The 18,779-nt window shown below is 41.9% G+C and overlaps 1 protein-coding gene across 2 annotated transcripts in view; it reads right to left on the bottom strand.

Moving 5' to 3' along the window:
- The window catches only part of NRF1 (nuclear respiratory factor 1), a 144,770-nt gene that overhangs the window by 28,329 nt on the left and 97,662 nt on the right, over positions 1 to 18,779 (bottom strand). Inside the window, exons 6-10 of one of the 2 annotated variants that reach the window (XM_080818005.1) lie at positions 16,202 to 16,360; positions 15,181 to 15,378; positions 14,468 to 14,569; positions 7,881 to 8,038; positions 377 to 501 (exon numbers count right to left, since the gene is read on the bottom strand). In XM_080818005.1, the coding sequence (XP_080674131.1) occupies positions 377 to 501; positions 7,881 to 8,038; positions 14,468 to 14,569; positions 15,181 to 15,378; positions 16,202 to 16,360 (742 nt within the window). Of the gene's footprint in view, positions 1 to 376; positions 502 to 7,880; positions 8,039 to 9,035; positions 10,647 to 14,467; positions 14,570 to 15,180; positions 15,379 to 16,201; positions 16,361 to 18,779 lie in introns of those variants that run through there. The other variant, XM_080818006.1, reaches the window with a different exon arrangement.

Genomic DNA, 18,779 nt, shown 5'->3' with positions numbered 1-18,779 from the left:
CAATGTACCGCCCATGTGAGGGTCTCTGCTATTGCAAAGGATACTGATCTACCCCATGGGAGAGTAAAGGACAAAATGCGCCCCATAGCAAATTTTAAAGTCCTCTCAGTCCTATCACAGCAAAATACTTTTCAAATAAGCAATTCAATTAGATAGCCATTATCATGGCATTCCCCCCGCCCCAGAAAACCCCAAGTCTCCTACTCATGAAAGGAATCAGAGACTCCTAGAATTTCACTAGGCCTCAATTGCCTTATCAATAAAGAAAAGTCAAATCAAAGCTCAACCTCTTTCTGAAGGGTCTGCTGTCAGTCATGTCATGAAGGTTTAAGTGGAAACAGGGAAGATATTCAATAAAATATTTATGCTCTCTTACCATTAGCATCTTGGACTCCAGTAAGTGCTCCGACAGCTGCTGCGGTTTCCCCAGACAGGACGATCTGTCCCCCTCCTTGCAAGGTGGCCTCGGCCAGTGTGGCGACAGCATGGGCGGCGGCTTCGCTGTGGGCACAGGAACAGCAGAGAGGGGGGTGTGTGAGTTGAATAAAGGCACAGCACTGCAGCAAGAGAAACCATCTTCCCAACCCTTCCTCGGACTCCTCTACACTCAGTGGGTCCGAGCCTACCAGTGAAGACAGGAGTCCTGGGCGGCTGGATAGAGCCAGAGGAAATTTTTAAATGAGAACAGTAAATAGCCAGAGAACCCCCACATCTTACAGATCTATAGAGCTAACGTGAGATTTTCTTCAAATCTAAGAAATGGGTGTTTGAGGACAGAAGGCACTCATTACTAGTCTCTTCTTCTTCTTCTTCTTCTTCTTTTTTTTTTTTTTTTACCAGTCTCTTCTTTATCAACATTGGTTGAGTGCTCACCAGGCAGAGCGGGATCTCTGACCCACACTGACAACGCAAAAGCCTTTCTGGTTGGCAATCACAAGGTTTTCTTGTTCTCTCTTCTCCTTATGGTAACACTAGGCAGATTATCTACAACTGCACTTTGGTGGCAGAGGATGGATGGTAACATGAGGAGTCAACAACCTGAACTCGCTATTTAATTAATATTAAATAATAACAATGTAGTTCATATCCATGACTTCAAATACAAAGTAATGGCTAACTAAGGCACTAACATCCTGCAAAGTCTAGCTTTTCTCTTCATCTCAGGGTACACGTGGGCAGTGCTAAATTATTAAGGCTTGAAATTTTAAATGATCACATAAGCCCAAACTCCTAGCTTCTAGAAACACAATGAAACAAAAAATCTCCCTTCACTGCAAAGCAAACACTTAGTAAAATAGAAAGATATTAGCCATCTGTTTATAGTGAGCGCTATTCTAGCAATTTGTATCCTATTTTTCTTTCTTTTCCTTGCTATATGCTTTTCCGAAATGCACAAATTTTTATTGATTCTATGATGCTACAAACTAGAAAATGCATCATTATTTTATGTGCCAGCAAGAAAGGAAGGAAAATGCCTGATAACTGTAAGACTGGAGTATCCACATTTCAGAGATGTTAAAATTTGAAAGAAGCAGAAATTCAGCACCTCTCCTGGGAAAATATCAGCTCCCACTTTTCACAGCTACTGAAGGAGTACCAAATGTGGGCATGGAGTAGAGGAGGTGGTGTCATCCAGTTCTGCAGAGGTGGGCAAAGTCCTGGGTTTGACACCGAAAAAGCCAATTGATCCAGCTTTGCCCTGAAGCCGCAGGCCCCAACTTTGGCAGGCACACCTTACAGTCACGAGCTGTAGGTGCGACCGCGGGGATGAGGGGCCCTGGATTGGTTAGGGCAGACATGTCCTGACTGTGGGCAAAGCAACACGTACCACACTCAATAGCGTCACTTTCATTTAAGATCAGCGGACAAGTAAAGCAACGGACATAATCACTTCCCTGGGGGGAATGCAAGGATTCTAGGAAGCAGTAAAAGAAACCCAGTGGACAGAAAAGTACCAATAAGTAGAAATTCTCTTTCTTACTAATTTACTTTGCTTTTTAGTTTTTATGTCTCTGTATTCAAGACATTTTTTTCTGATACTAAAATATGTGTAGCTGACATGTTAGTTTCATTAAATATAAAAGAAACTTAAAAAATGTCATATAGAGATAAGTTATCTCCTTCTACTGTTAAACACAACAGCTAATAACTGGGATCATACTGCAGTTTTATTGCTTGCTTTTTTTCACCTAACACTGTATTTCCTCGTGTAAATGCTCTCTGACATTTATTCAAAATAATAAATGCAAAATAGCTGACACCCCTCCCCCCTTTTCCCCTAGTCACTCATCTGTGGCAACTTTTAAGTTCCAGGTTTCCTCTGACTTAGTTCAAGGTCTTAATTATGTATTTCAAATATGTTTGCTTCCTTCATAAACATTTGGGGGTATAATTCAGGCTAAGCAAAAAAAACTCAACAGTCCTGGAGTGCACATGCAGCCCATGTGCGAGCTAAGATCACCCTCCATGCCTAGACACACTTCTTGGTGATTGGAGGCCTACAACCAGTCACTGCATGGTATCTGTAACATGAATTTGGAACTAAAAAGGACCTTAGATCTGGAATTACTACTAAGGTTATTCTTCACATTTTACATGGTAGAGTTTAATTTTAAAGTCCTTCAAAAATCTTTATTAGAGGGTGCTTGGGTGGCTCAGCTGGTTGGGCAACTGTCTTTGGCTCGGGTCATGATCCCGGTGTCCCGGGATCGAGTCCCACATTGGGCTTCCTGCTCAGTGGGGAGTCTGTTTCTCCCTCTGACCCTCCCATGTCTCGTGCTCTCTCTCTCTCACATTCTCTCTCTCTCAAAAAACAAAACAAGGGTGTCTGGGTGGCTCAGTGGGTTAAGTCTCTGCCTTCCGTTCAGGTCATGATCTCAGGGTCCTGGGATTGAGTTACACATCGGGCTCTCTGCTCAGCGGGGAGCCTACTTCCTCCTCTCTCTCTGTCTGCCTCTCCTCCTACTTGTGATTTCTCTGTGTGTGCGTCAAATAAATAAAAATCTTTAAAAAAAATCTTTATTAGAGATCATAAAATTAGTGATTTCGTGTCTAGATCCTTAATCTTTAAATTTTTTTTTAAAGACTGATGTTTCTAAGAAAATTTTACAAAAAAAAAAAAGATAATTTTACAGTACCCAGCTGTCACTGATTCGTGACAAAAATATTTCACACTCTGGCCTGAGACATCACGGAGAGCTGAAAAGTCCATTCTTTAAGAAAAGCTGGGGCAGCGCGGTATTTTAGAGAAGGAAGCTGTAAATAAGAATAGTTTATACGGAAATATGAGCTTTGTTTACAGGTTACCTCAGCAACTGCGCCATTCTCCACAGTTTTTATCACAATTCGTTTAATCGCATTTCTGTGGCCATCAAAGGGGGTGTCCTGCCAGTCCTGGACCCCTGCACACGTGCCTGCAGTGTGGAGTTTCACGGGTGATGGAGGGGGGACAGCTCTGTGGACTGGAAGCGCACCTGTTCCCAGTCATATCCCATTTTACTACGTCTGAAGTTCCACATATCTGAAGTCATTTTCTTTAACACCTTTCTAAAATATGTTTGGTAGAAGAAAGGAAGGGAACCAACCCAAGCCGGTGGAATCCGGGACCAGAGGTGTGAGGGGGATGACAAACTTGCAGGCTGGTGAGATTAGTTATTTCATCCTGGGGCAGAAGCCAGAGGCAAAACAGTGATGGAGGGATCCTTCCCATGGGGCAGGAAGACAGCAGCAACTCCCGTGGCCAACAGGCCTTCATTTCCAAATCAACTCTAACCACCAACGCTAGACCTCATGGGAGTGAGCCGACTAGACTGCTAGGAAAAGATGTCCTTCACTTACAAGGTGAAGACGGACAAAAAAGTCTCTAAGCTACTCCCTCACAGGATTTTGACAAAACTAAGTTTCTAAACCAGAGTTGCAAATGCAAAGTTTTCATCAGCTTCTTATCTGCAAGTGCCCAGCCTTCATCCCCAGGAGAAAGCGGCAGCTGTGGGCCCCTGTCCTCTATCTCCAGAGAGGATTTCTAATCTAGGTCGTCCATCCCATTGTACTAGACAAATAAGTACCAGTCCATACTAATATCTCTAATTTTAAGTCAATAGTACTTTCATTTAAAGAAAAAAAAACACTAAACTTTTCTTTAAAGATATGCTTCACTTCTTTTTTTAAGCCAAATGTCTTCACAGCAAAAGAACAGCAACTCTGAGTTCCCTGAGAAGCGGACTCAATGCCTTTCTTTCCCCATAGCACCAAGTTGCAGCACAATACACAGTAGACACACAAGTAATAATTGTCTCGGTGTTGACAATGCAGTGCAAATTCCTAGTAGGGCAAATGTAGACTCAGTCTATAAATACTTACCATGCATCTGTATATGCAAGGGCTGTGCTGACTTTAGAACAAATTTTTTTTTTTTTTTTTTTAAAAGCAGGCTCCATGCCCAGTGTGGGGACCCTGCAATTAAGAGTTGTGTGCTCTTCTGACTGAGCCAGCCAGGCACCCCGGGGCCGTACTGATTTAAATGGACTTAAGAGGGAATATAATCTAGGACAGCTTAACCAACAAACTGAAACTTCAAATTAATTTTTGTATCGCAACAACCAAATGATGATTTCACTTCCTTTCCCTCTGGTTGCTCAGCTGAATACTTTTGGTTTTTTGAGCTGTAATGTTTCACACCTCATTTGTTCGTTTTGATTTTCTCCCCCATCTCCTTCCTAAAAGTGCTAATTTATTATGTATTTTGAAAATAATTAAAATTAACTAGTTTCCGGATTTTTCTTAATGACCATTTCTCCTTACCCTCTTTGTGTCATTTCTAACGCCAGGATGGGCCAAAGGCTGTTTGAGGCCAGGGCCCTTGTTCTGACTTGCTACACAAAACTCTTTTAACAGCGTTGTTGAAAAACAGGTCTGTCCTGCATCTGTCCTGACCCCCCTTTTCCCCTCCAGCAGATGAAGGAGCCCCTCTGCCTTCTTATTCCCCACCTGCCGTACCACGAGGCTTGCCTCGCCCTCCTCGCTCTGCGCCCACATCTGCTGTTTACAGCGCAGCACAGGGGCAGGTGATTATTAAAGGAGCCTCCTTGTTCCATCTGCACCTGAAACAGGCTAGAAGGAAGCGGCTCTAAGAAATCGCTTTGTTACCATGGGAACAAAGACCGGATTTCTCAGTGTAGTTTTCACTTCCAGCAACACAATCTGCAGCGAGGCTGGGAGTACTGTCTCATCCCACAAAGAAGCAAATACCAGGGGGGTCTGCGTCTCAAGTCCAAACCTCCTGGCATTAGACAGTGGGTGACCTCACCTGGAACCAGAAAGCCCCTAGTAGCAGGTGACAGTCTAGTCTTGGCCACCGGGCCTGGTTTCCTCACCCTGAGCTGCAACACACCATCCCCCAACTGCAGCTGAGGCTGCAACACACCATCCCCCAACACTCATCAGGGCACTGAACTCTCTGATTGCAAACAGATTTCAACATCTCTACTCCTCCTCCATGCCACAGTGAACTGCATTCTCCTTCCTTTGGAGTAAACACTACAGCCACCTCAGCTGCAACTGAGTTTGTTAACAAGCCCTCAGGGGAAACCATTACTCTCCTTGCCTTTAGAAATAAGCCCAGGTCCTTACACTGAAGGGAGCCAGAATGTGCCTCATATTTTCCACTATGTACAGGGTTCCCAGGACACTCACACTTCATTGGGATATCCAAGGTGCTGGCTCAGTGAAGTCAAGTTTTGCTGGTCTTTAATGGTGGCCCGTTAGGCTCCATGTCACAGTGAGGGGTTACCAGACCAGAGGGAGGTTTGGCCATGACTTTTAGGCAGTTTCTCTGTGTGTCCTCTCTCAAAGGATGGAGTGGGGTTGGGCCAAAGTGCAAGGGGTCAAATAAGACTTTCATGTTACTGAAAAGCCACATGGTTCAATGGGCTAAGAAAAAAGTTTCAATCCCAGTCACTCGAGGACTCAGTGAGGACCCCTGGGAGGTGTGTGTGTTCCATACCTAATCAACCACACTCTGGCCACATTCCCTTCAAACTCAGTCACTTTATCTTCACTCTCACTACTTTGTTTCCAAGCCTTTAACAAGGCACACCTGGCCTGCCTCTTCTTAACTGGCCTTCTATTTCTAATCTCTTCTCATTGTAAGGAATTCTGAATAGACAAAATTTAAAATGCAATTTAAATGATAGCTCTAATTCCTTTCTTTTTTTAGAAGGGGGGCAGAGAGAGAGAATCTTAAGCAGGCTCCATGCCCAGGGCGGAGCTCCATCCCACAACCCTGAGATCATGACCTGAGTGAAAATCGAGAGTGGGACACCGACTGAACCACCCAAGGGCCCCAATAGCTCTAATTCTTGAAGTGCTCAGTCCAGGCGGGACATCTGATCAGAGTTTTGTATGTATCACCTCAGTGAATTTTTTAAATTCTATATGATGAAAATTACCCTTATGATGAGGAAACCAAGATCAAATGGATAAATTTCTCAAGATCAAATGGCTAGTAAGTGGCAGAGTTTAGAATCCAAACCTGAACCTATGTGACTTCAGAACCTTCTCAGCCCCCATACTAAACAGTCACATGGAAATCATTCCTACCTAAGCCTATCAAGGCTTTCTAATTATCTATCTCAACAAATCTAAACTTTGGGCGGTTTTTTATATTTTGGAGGAGATGATCCCCTTCCTCTGAATTTCTACAACGTTCACGGACTGTACAATTCAATAGTGAATTATGCTGAGTAATAGTGTTTTACTTAAATCAATCTCCCCAAAGATAACCATATGACTTCTCTGAGGGCAGACATTGTATCTCAGAGTCCTCCTTATTTAGGACCTTACCCAGTGGAGTGCAGACAGGTCAGAAGAATTCAGGGACTAAATGTGAGGCTAACAGCTGCCGCACATAATGGGGACCACACCCTTACCATATGCCAGGCACTGATCTAAGGATCTTGTGTGCACTATCTTTCTCAGTTCTCATAATACCCCTACAAGGGAGCTATTGTTACTACTGGCATTTTACAGAAGAGGAAACCCTGGGCACTGAGTTCAAGTAACCGATCCAAGGTCAAACAGCTAGTAGGTGACAGAGCTGCAATGTAAACCCAGGTGGTCTAGCTTCAAGACCCACACTCTTAACTATTAGGTAAAATGCCTGGGTCCACTGAAAATAAAATTATGTTAGCAATGAAGAAGAAAAAGAATGATATAGGGATGATCTCTTCTATCAACAACCAACAGAAGGAACGATATAGTTTGGGAAACTCTCACTGGAGTGTCCCATTCTGCAGCACCTTTCCTAAACATAATTGAAGAAAAATATTTCAATTATTTTTCCTAAAAATCTAAAACTCAGCTCAGTCATTGATAAGCAGGGGAAACAAATTTCCTGAAAAGCCAGTAAAATCAGCTCTCAACCAGCCAAAACATGGATTAATGCCTCTAACAAAAAGTAGTTTCTTTTGTAGGCATGAAAGCATGACTAAAAGCAATCTGTTCTGTAGGGTAAATGGAAAATCAGTCCTGAAGCTTCTTGCTTTATTATATCCTTTGGTCCCTTTAAAAACCCGAAATACTCAAACCTTGCTGTTTCTGGTCTGATAAAGGGTACAAGATAGGGAAAAGCAAAATGGATCAATGGCCCTCCAGCAGCACGCTTGAGCTGGAAGTCAGAAGGCTGGACTGGTTGCTGCGGGGTCGGGTGGGGCAGTAACGGGGTGAGTGAGGCTGATGAGAAGCCAAAGGACAATGCGCTAGGGACCGAGAGTGTTAAGCTCCAAACACCATTTGTGACAGACTGAGGTACAACATCTCTCTTCACAACCCGTAGGCAGGGACAGATTCACCATCCTCATTCACTCCCCCAGCCCTGCCTCCACCTGTTGAGCGCCATGGTGACTGTAGCTCCCTGTTGCATCTCCTGAGAAGCTGCCACCGCGGCCTCTGCCAATGATGCCACCGCCTGGGTGGCCTCTGATGCTTGCGTCGTCTGGATGGTCATCTCACCTCCCTGTAACGTGGCCCAATTTTGTTCCACCTGAGGCAGAAAGGACATGACAGTAAAGAATCAAAGTCACAAAAGGAGTATAATAAACTGCTACGTGCTCAGCCAAACACACACGCATTTTTAAATTAACATGACCTACGATGTACAGGACAGGGTTTTTAGTATGCTATCTTTCGTGTCTAAAAAAGGGGATATTAGAATATATATTTGAATTTGCTTATATATGCGCAAAGAAATTCTGAAAGGACACAAAAGAAACCACTGAAAATATTTTCCTCCATGTATGGGGAGTGGGAGGGGAGTTGTGGGAAGAGGTTGGATAGGAGACAGAAAGCCAGATTTTACAATGCATACTTTTAAATAATTTTTGAATTATCTGAGCCATATCAATGCAATACCTACTCTTTTGATTAGGTAATATATTACTATGGCTCAGATTAAAATAACTTTGAATAGACCATAAAATTCAAAACTTAGAATTTCTGAACAGACAGTAAATGTAATTCTAAAAATATTCAAATGATACCAAAGGATATGCAATGCCAGTATTCTCAACCTTTTGTCCAGATGTGACCACTATTACCTATTTCTTATGTGTCTTTGCAGGGGTATTCTCTTTCTATGCAGGTATATTTACACACATACACACTCCCTCCTATTTCCCCCTTTCTATGCCCTTGTAAAAATAAAAATGGCAGCTTATTCTACATTATCTCTTTGGGCCTTGCTTGTTTCACCCACAATACATCTCCGAAGTGATTCTATTCTGGAACATATAAAACTGCTTCATTCATTCATGACGCATAATGATGGCTGCACAGCATGTGTAGTATATAAGCACACCATGATTTATTTAACCAGCCATCTTTTAATGGGCATTTAAGACGTTTCTAGTCTTTTGCTCTTACAAACAGTACTGTGATGAGTATCTTTACATACTACGTTGTATATTTTATGGAAGTCTATTTATGGAGTAAATTCCTAGAGGTGGGATTGTATATTAAAGTTATTTTATATTTTAATTTTTGATGGAAACTGCCAAATTCAGGAAACTTTTTTTTTTTTTTAATGTAGCAAAAACTGCTTTCCTTTTAGTGGAGAGGAATTACGAGAAACAAAATAAAACATACAAAAAAAATTTTATCTGGTGAGAGAACAGACTAGAATTTAGTTCTGTGAGATCAAGGACAGGGGTTATCTTGGCATTGGCATTATTAACATTTGAGGCCACACGAGTCCTTGCTGAGGGGGCCAGGGGGTGTGGGGGGTTTATCCTGTGCATTCTAAGATGTTTAGCAGCACCCCTGGCTTCTGCCCACTCACTAGATGATAACAGTACCCTCCCTAGTCATGACAATCAAAAACATCTCCAGACATTATCAGATGTCCGGGGCAGGGGCTGTACCCTAATTGAGAACCACTGCTTTTAGTATAATGCTCTGCATTTTGAGATTTCTCAGTCCTGGATACCTGTATCTAGCTACTTCAGTCCATTTTGCTCAGTAAGTACAGTTGATTAATTATTCCCCCTCAAAAACAAAAAGCAGCAGGGGCAGTGAAAGCAATTTCTATTCAAAATCTGGGTGGTAATAAATCAGTGCGCTCAGGTACAGTATCTCCATGGACTGGGGTCTCAGGACATTAGCTGTGCTCGCTGGCGCTCCTGGGGCTCCTGATCACATGGGTCGGGCCCAGAGACTGGAGAGCTTGTGCTTGCAGGTCAACTGTGTCCCAAAGAAAGTGTCCCAAGCTCAGGAGAGGCAGATATTTAAAGTGCCTCCTGCTTTTCTATTACCATACTGAGACAATGACAGTGCTTCTCAAAATGCTTGTCAAAAGCCTCCCAGAAAATGGGACATTCCTTTGAACTGCCCTAGTACTTGCCCTGAGTCCTCATGGGCAGCGGGCAATGCCAGCACGCCTCTGGAGCCTATCTCTAAGAGGCGGAGACAGCCCATTTCCTCCCCACAGAGCTGCAAAGTTGCCCACTCAGGAACTCACAAAACTCTGGCTTCCCAAGAGTTAATATCTCTTTGATTTCATTACTCTGGCGAGTGTCACTGCAAATGATGCCACTTTTAATGGCAAGTTACACTGCCAATTTGTAGATGGTCTATGATTCCCCTCGAAACACCAGCCAGAGCTGGCCAGGTCCTGTCACCTTCTGCCATTAAACAGTCTTCCTCTTTCCAGATCTGCCCCTCTGTATTTTTGCCCATCCCACTGCAGAGCTGGGCCTGTGCGGCTCTCCCAATACTCAGACTCCGATGGCAGCAATTTAATGTATACACATTTAGTTACAACTGTATTTGTAGCAAAAATGGTATTAGAAAGTTGCCATATACAGTATACTTTAAGGAAGTTAAATTATATGGCATGAAAGATTAATGGATGGTGGCAAAGGGTAGAGAGGAAGTAGGAAGAAGAAGCAGACGAAGAAATTTCTATTCAGAATAATGGCAGGTGATAAATAAATCACTTGGGTGTTAACATTTCTTTGGAATTTCCTATTCTTCAGTCTCAGTGCTTTAGTTGTATTTGCTTGAGCTCTTGTTGCTCTCCCTTTCCATCTGTTGGGAGCCACTGTGTGGTTATCTATGCCGGATGTCACCATGTCCCAGAGAAAGGGCCCCAAGCCCTAGGAGGGAAAGATATTCAGAGGATGTACAGTTAGCATCAATGCTTTTTTGAGAGACCCACTCCAATGAGGCCCTTCAAACTGTGGTTACTCTATCCCTTTAGCTACAGTGAACCATTGAGGCCCGTCCACACGCTCACGGAGCCACGCACTGCATGTGCTGTTCCCTTTGATGGGAACACAACTCCCACCCTCGCTTCTAGTCTGACCTCGGGGAACCTGAAGGAGCCTAGACAACTCCTTCTACTCCCCTGTGGTCCGAGGCTCAGGACCTCTCCTGTGGACGTCCATAGCACCCTGAGCTTGCTTCCTCTAGATCCTTACCTCATTGTCTTTGTGCTATGATGTGTCTTTTCTCTACCACCTACCTGTGTGCTCTCTAAGAGCAAGAGCAGTCTTTATTTTCCTGTGTCTATCAAATCTCAGTAAATGACACAGGGCTCAGAAAGTGTTTACTGAATGGCAGGATGGAGAACATATTCCTTTATTCATGTTTTCCTGCTTGTACTTCAGCCTACTTGTATTTCAGGTACACTGATATTCATTAAAAAAACCATCTAGAATAAGTCGTGCTACCATTACATGAGGAATGGTTCAGCTTAAAATTTATGTGTTCAATTCTTATTTCTTCTTCTTCTAACAGAACCATATATACCATTATGATCAGATACCATTCTATTTCAAAATTTGACTTCTGACGCTGAAGTGCAATGAATATCACCACTACCAATTGGTGGTTTATCACACGACAGGATAAATTCTCAAACTCATTTGACTTTGTAAGTACGCCATCAAAACTGAAATTATTTAAATATTTTGAAATCAAGATAGTTTATTTCATATTATTTTAAAATTCTTTCCTTGTTCCTTTTTTCTTAAAGTAGGTTCCACGCCCAGTGTGGGGCTTGAACTCATGACCCTGAGATCAAGAGTCGCATGCTCTTCTGACTGAGCCAGTCAGGTGCCCCAAAAGTTTCTCTTCTTTTAAAGTTTGTGTATTCATCTAAGAAATCTCTTCACCCAACATGGGGCCCGAACTCACAACGTGGGCCCCAAACTTGCTGAGTCAGCCAGGCACCCCTATTTCCTTGTTTGTTTCTAAATGTCTATGTAACTTACAGTGTCTATGTAACTTATAGCGTCTTTAATGAGTTTTAAGGTGACTAAAGTTAGAGATTTTTTGTTTCTTTGTAGCTATGGGTAACCCTTGAACAACACAGGTTTGAACTATAGGGGTCCATTTGGGGGGGATTTTTTAAAAAATAAATACAGTGTAGTACTATAAACACGTCTTCTCTTCCTTATGTTTTTTTAAATACCATTTTCTTTAGCTTGCTTTATTGTACGAATACAGTATATAATACATATAACATATAAAATATGTGTTAATTGACTGTGTTATCAGTAAGGCTTCTGATCAATACTAGGCTATTAGTAGTTAAGTTCTGGGGGAATCAAAAAGTTTTATGTGAATTTGACTATAACAGGGGGTCTGCACTCCTAACTCTCATGTTGTTCAAGGGTCAACTGTACTTAGATTACTGGGTATTCTCAGGACAGAGAGTACTCAAACAGATTTGGGAGACCATATATTACCAGAAGAGACTAGCCCCCAATGGTCCTTCTAATAAATTTAACTAAATGTAACTAATTGGATGTTGAATGCAGTGTAGTCTAACGGTAAGAGCTCTCACTGGCAAGGTTAGGATAACAAAATGACCTCACAACTTCTAAAAGTAGAGGTATCATTTATTTTTGTAAAGTACTTTCTCTTCCTTGTTAGAAAAGATGCTAAATACAAGGCCATAGGATGTTTTTACGGAATCATCTGATACAATGTTTCATTAACTTGATGTGGTCTTATCTGCCCTAAGCAGTGAGATATTTTGAGTAATTCCAGTTCTTAGGGCTCAAAACTGACATGCTAACAACCATGTCAACATCTAGGAGGAATGAGAAGGCAAATAAATCACACTACAAAATCTAAAACATTTTGTCACTTTCTGAGATAACCTGTGCTGCTTCTCTTCATATCATTTTTGTCTCATTCTAAGTGTGCAAAGAGTTACTTTTTTTTTTTTAATCTGTATGAATTTGGGTATTTACCAGCAGGCTATTTCTGTCATTCACCCATTCCTACAATAGATGACTAAAAATGATGTACTAAAAAATGCCATAGATAAGTCACTGAGATTTTTTAAAAAATTCTTCATATTTTTCTGCGAACTTCTGAATTAACTGACCACTATATATGTGAAGTTATTTAGTAAAATGGGCTTCAAAGAATTCGTCTCTAGGGAAGTGTTTAAGAAACAAAGAGCTGCTTTCTTTAAATAGTATCAGGAAACACTCGGTAGGTAGATATGGTTGATAACTTTGATTAAGTCAGAGAGTAAAAAATCTTGTGAATGTACCCACCACTGTCTTTTCTATCTCTTTTACACATCAAGTTCTAGTGTTGTCTAGTGTCCTCCAGTTCTAGCGTCTGGGGACTGATGGATTTTTCCTTCAGCTAATCCATACTCTTACATGATGCTTATAAACTTATAAAAGTAAATATCCTGTTGACTGTCACTTTTCTATACTGTGAAACCAACTGCTCTTCCTGCCCCCAAACCTTCTCAGACTCCCTAGCTGGAAACATTCTCTCCTGAAGGCACAGACCACTTTGCAGCATCTACAGCATGGACCAGTGTTCATCTATGGAGACACTTCTCTCCCCCACACAGCGGAGAGACAGGAGGAGCATCTGGAGAGCAGGGTTCCTGTGTACGCCACTCCACACATCTAACACATCAGCGCAGCACAGCAGGGGCTCACTTCCTGCTGGCCGACCGGGGAGCCTGGCTGTGTTTCTCTTCAACTCACTAGCCATGAGAACTTTCTCAGTTCTCTCCCTTTCCTGAGTTGTACACATGAAAATGACTTTGTGGTGTTCTGAGTGGAAATGCCCCATGGTTGTGAACAAGGGTGAGATACTATTTTTAGCTTTATTTCTAATACTGCTCGTTGACATTTGTTAGCTATTTTTCAAGCTTCAGGACTATACCACACTGGTACCTTAGGGGAAAAAACCACAGTGCCTTAATGAACCCCTTAATGAACATCACAAATGGCTCAGGCTTCAGAGCCTGGACAACATTTTCCAAATGCATTACTCAGCTTCAATCCTTTGTGACTTTGTGACTCTGGGCAAGTCACCTAACCTCTACATGTCTCAGTCTTCTCATCTATAAAGTAAAGAATCTATTCTTAATAGGGTTGAGTACTTCGCTTACCAAGTGCTCAATTAAGGTTCACTACCTTTAGGTTAACATCCCATAATTACCTTGATTTTGGTAGAGAAGGATTTTCTCATAAAGTCTTTTCAAAAGCATATTTAAAATGTAGTAAATCATGACCACTGATTTACAAATATTTTTATCCCTCCAAAGAATTCTTTAGTAGCTCCAGTCTTAACGATCAAATTTTTTTTAATAGAGCCCAATGATTAAATCTTTGGGATTCACAGCATAAAAGTATTACATGGATAATCTCTTTTTATTGTGTATTATATAAAATGCTATATTGCAAATGTAAAATTATAAGTTTCTGACAGTTAGGTCTATCATGAAGATCTATGAATTTCAATTATTACAATTAATATACATGGCATAAGATATTTTGTAAAACTGTCATGGCCTGATGTTTTAAAAAGCTTAAATAAAATAATGCTACAGATGTGTTGGCTACCCAATCTTTTTAATCTTCTGGACCCCAACTACTCCCTCACCTATACATTTATGTATTTAAATCAATGCAGACCAAATCCTCTTTCTTACCTCTCCATCAGCCACTGCAGAATAATTCACTTGGGCAACAGTGACTGTGGTTGGCAATTCGGAAGCATCAGCCAATGTGGCTACTGTTGCCCCTGTACCAACCTAAAGAAAAACACGGAGAGTGGTGTCAGCGGACGGATCCTTCTACCTCTCCTTTATTCAGAAGTTAAGATTCATGTAATCCCAAATTCAGCACAGATAATGATTAATATGCTTTGTAATGTGAAATGAGTTACTAAAATCGTATCTCAGACACTTACATGAGTTTCAGAATTCTATTTCAAGCCAATAAATCAATATTAGAAGCTATCACATTGCACCATTGGTAACTAGCATCAATCAACCAACTTTCTACTTTCACCCCAATTTGAATTTTAGAGGTTCCCCATCTACCAGCAAGTTTGAGTTTTACCTCAGGAGAGGTAACTCAGAAGGAATAGCTCCTACCCTTGATAGAATGAAACAGTACAAAAGAAGCCATTTTTACAGTGTTTTGTTTTGAAAATGTCCAGAAAAAGCTATCGATGGCTCTGTATTTAACAAATTGCAGACAATTTAAAATCTTATTAAAAAATCAATTTCAGATAGAAAGACTTTGGGGAGCTATAAAAAGTTAATTAAGAGTTTGCATGACGAAAACTTTCTCCAGTCTGAGGTGAGGTGCCCACCGATCTACTTCACAAACCACAATCTGATAACATAGTTTGACTTACCTGGATAAGTGAGACAGTGCCATCAGGGTTACTAAAGGTCTGGACTACGGTCTGTGATGGTACAAGATGGGCTATACTGTGTGTAGTTGTGGCCTGTGTTTGTGTTTGCTGATCTTCAAAAGCATACAAAAGGTCCTCCCGCCCATGCTGTTTATAACAGTTTTTAACTATGGTCCGTAGTGCCTGGGTCCATGAAACCTGTCACCAAAAGACCAGACAAGCACATTAAAGTCACAAAGAATGTTGGTTATTCAGCCCTACTATGGAATAAGCAGGTACTTTATCAAACCAAACCAAACCAAGCTGGTACAGAATAAGCTCCCTTAGGGTTATTTCCCTTAGACCCATTGTGGCACAAAGAAACTCAGCACCAAGCATCAAAAATTTCCCACTAGATTCCTTCCCGATCAAAGTCTGGTTTAGCTTTTGGGTTTTATACTCTTCTAACCTGAGGCCAAATCTTAAACTCCTCACAAAAGAAGGTTACTCTTTTGTCAAGAATTTTATATTAAGATTCTCAATAAACTTCCAGGATAACTAAAAAACAATTTGTAGAAAAAGCAAGGGATGACATCTAGTGGAGTCCATCTTTTTAAAAAAAGAAGTGTCCTTATCAGCAGTCTCAACCAACTTGTCATCTCTTTAATTCTATATTTATATTTTTCAACAGTGGTTCCTGCTAACCAGAAATAAGGACGTTTCTAAGTCTTCAAAGTGCTTAATACTTTTTCTTAACGTTTCTTCAGTTTTTCCAAGCACCTCATAATATTAAAACTGCTCCAAAAGGCAAGTAGGCAGAGAGCACAGTAAACTCATGGTCCTACCCCAAGTCTTTATAGAGATGAAGTGATGGAAAGGGAAAGGCTATAAATCAGACAATAGCAAACCTCTCTGGGAGACAGGTTCGACTTCCACACATACATTTTTAGACTTTTTGGCATAAGAAGTGGAATCCCCAAAATCGAGGTAGTTGATTCAGAGTGGAAAAGCAACAGGCTACTCAGGTCTGAGAAACCCTCACCCTCTGCTTTTGCTCTTCTGTGCGGACGTCGCTCCGGACATTTGCCCACGGGATATCTTCAGGCCACCATATGGGCTTGCAGCTTTCTTTGCCCCAGCCTGGTTTTCCCCGACCCGTGGAGTACTTGAGCATCTCTGGAATAAATGCCCGCAGCTGGGCCTAGAAGACAAGAGTGTGGTCATTAGCAATCATGAAAAACATCTGGGATGTGCCTGTGTCTTCCACCAAATTTTTTTTTTTTTTAAAGATTTTATTTATTTATTTGACACAGAGAGACTCAGTGAGAGAGGGAACACAAGCAGGGGGAGTGAGAGAAGGAGAAGCAGGCCTCCCGCAGAGCAAGGAGCCTGATGTGGGGCTCGATCCCAGAACCCTGGGATCATGATCTGAGCTGAAGGCAGACACTTAATGACTGAGAAACCCAGGCACCCCTCCACCAAATTCTAAGATAATAAAACAGAGAGCTTTCCTGGAGGGTCTCAGAGAATTCCAAGATGTGACTGATGAGAACCCATTGTTTTCCACAGGATACCATGGCTCCATGGGGGGCTGAGAATTATGCATATGTTGGTGAAGCATGCCCTAAGCTGTATTTCAATGACTTGGCCCTGGAAGATCAAGAATATCAGCCACCAACTGTGATTTCTTCCTAAGATACTATATGGATGCGATTTCCCTCATTTCCCTTCTACAGCCTTCCACACATTTAAGGTGTCAAACAAAGCCGATGTGTTTTCAACATTGTTCTGGAGGTAGTGAGCAGGGCAAGCAGATCAGAGAAATAAGAGGTGAGGAGCAGGTAGAATCATCACTATTTGTAGATAATACGACCATGCATCTGGAAACCCCAGAGAATCATATGAAAAACTACCATTAACAGTGAGAGCATTCAGGAAGGTGGCTGTTACAAATGGGAAGTAGGCTCTACTTAAGAAAAAGGGAAAATAACCCTAAAGCTTTTCCAAAATTTTTTCTAAAGTTTCTGGTATGCTAGGCCCATGTCTGTGAGTCGGACATACATACAGAGGGATCTTAAACACAGTGTGGACTTCATCCAGATTTATTTCACAAATCGAATCCAGACCAGGCAGTTAAACCAGAGACAACTGCCATTCTCCTGGCACAGTAACCACACTGAGCATGTACGTTGGAGGGGAAGGGGAGCTTACTTTGTGAATACTCGTAATTGCTGACGATGGTTTTTGGCAAGAGAAGCAGTTTATCAAGTTATAATGTTCCTCCCCAGACCTACTGCTTTCCTTTTAACCTCTGCAACACTCCAGAGAGAAGCAGCATCCTCCAACTAAGGACACATCCACACCGCCCCAACAGCTCAAGACCAAAAGGAGAAGACAATTTTAGCAATGGGTCACACCCAAGGACATGAGCTTGTAGCGATAAAAGAGAAAAAAAAGCCAGAAATGGGAATGGTCAAGTATTAATGGGAGAATGAATGCAGCACCACTTCTGTATTCAAGAGCCTACTGAAGTATCAGGTGTTCTTATTTGAATATTATTTCACCAGAAGCTGACACCAATTATTATATAATAGGAAATCATGAACCCAAATCAGTAAAGCTGCCCAGAACAAGGAGAGCTCTGGTTGACTGTGTTTACATCCTCAACCCTTTCACCTCCCCAAGTCTGCCTCTCCCAGACAGTCTCCTGCCTACAGGATATGATATAATACACTCCATATATATTTGGCTCTGCGGCATCAAGCAGTAGGCTAATAGAAAGTATCCATTTGCAAACCCAGGCTATCAGCTGGCTCATGAGGTCACTCCAGTTATTTTAAGAAAGTGCATCTCAAAGTCATTTTCCCCTTTATCCTGCTTTCCTGGGAGTCTGTCTTTTTCTTGCCTCAGATACAAAGAGAAGGAAAAGCTTAATCTGCACACACAATATTTGCTTTTCTTCAAGGGTGGAAAAAGAAAAAAACAACAATGGCTTTCTCGGATGCAAAATAAACTGATACCACACACTTTCACAAGTCTCTCTTTTCTTTTAAACCCAATAGCACTCTCCAAAAGGAGAGTTCTGTATATCCAGACCGGGCAGTCTGGAGATAACGATGTAAGGCTCAACAGCTCTAAATTAACATAAGACTACAGTGTTCAGAAAGAATTCGCCATCAGAAACACTTGGCGGACAGAGACCACTCCAGTCCCACCTGGAACTCCATACATCCTCTGATTCTGACGACTTTCAGCTTTTGATCCCACACCCATTCCCATCATAGTTTCCCACACCCCTCAGCTCTGGGTCACCCTGGCACCTGGTGACGGACACCTTCCATCCTGTCTTGCTTTTTGGCTCTCTCACATCAGGCTCTCACTGAGTTGCAAGGACTCACAGGTTATAGGAAGTGTGGGCAGAACACCGACCTACGCACTTAAAACCCTCCTCTGCCTTCTCTCCAACCACCTGTCTTAGTCTTTGCTAGTAGAACCCTACTTTTATTCCCTCGACAGCCAAGCTCAAAATCTCAGTCAGCTTTACCTCTTTCCTTCAACACCCATCTAGCTACTCACTGCAAGTTCAATTCTCTCTTCTTTGAAATGTCTGTGCTCTCCAT

Source organism: Martes martes, assembly GCF_963455335.1.
Source record: "Martes martes genome assembly, chromosome: 11".
Lineage (NCBI taxonomy): Eukaryota > Metazoa > Chordata > Mammalia > Carnivora > Mustelidae > Martes > Martes martes.
Note: the sequence above shows the minus strand (reverse complement) of the source record. Positions and strands in the feature narration are given on the sequence as shown.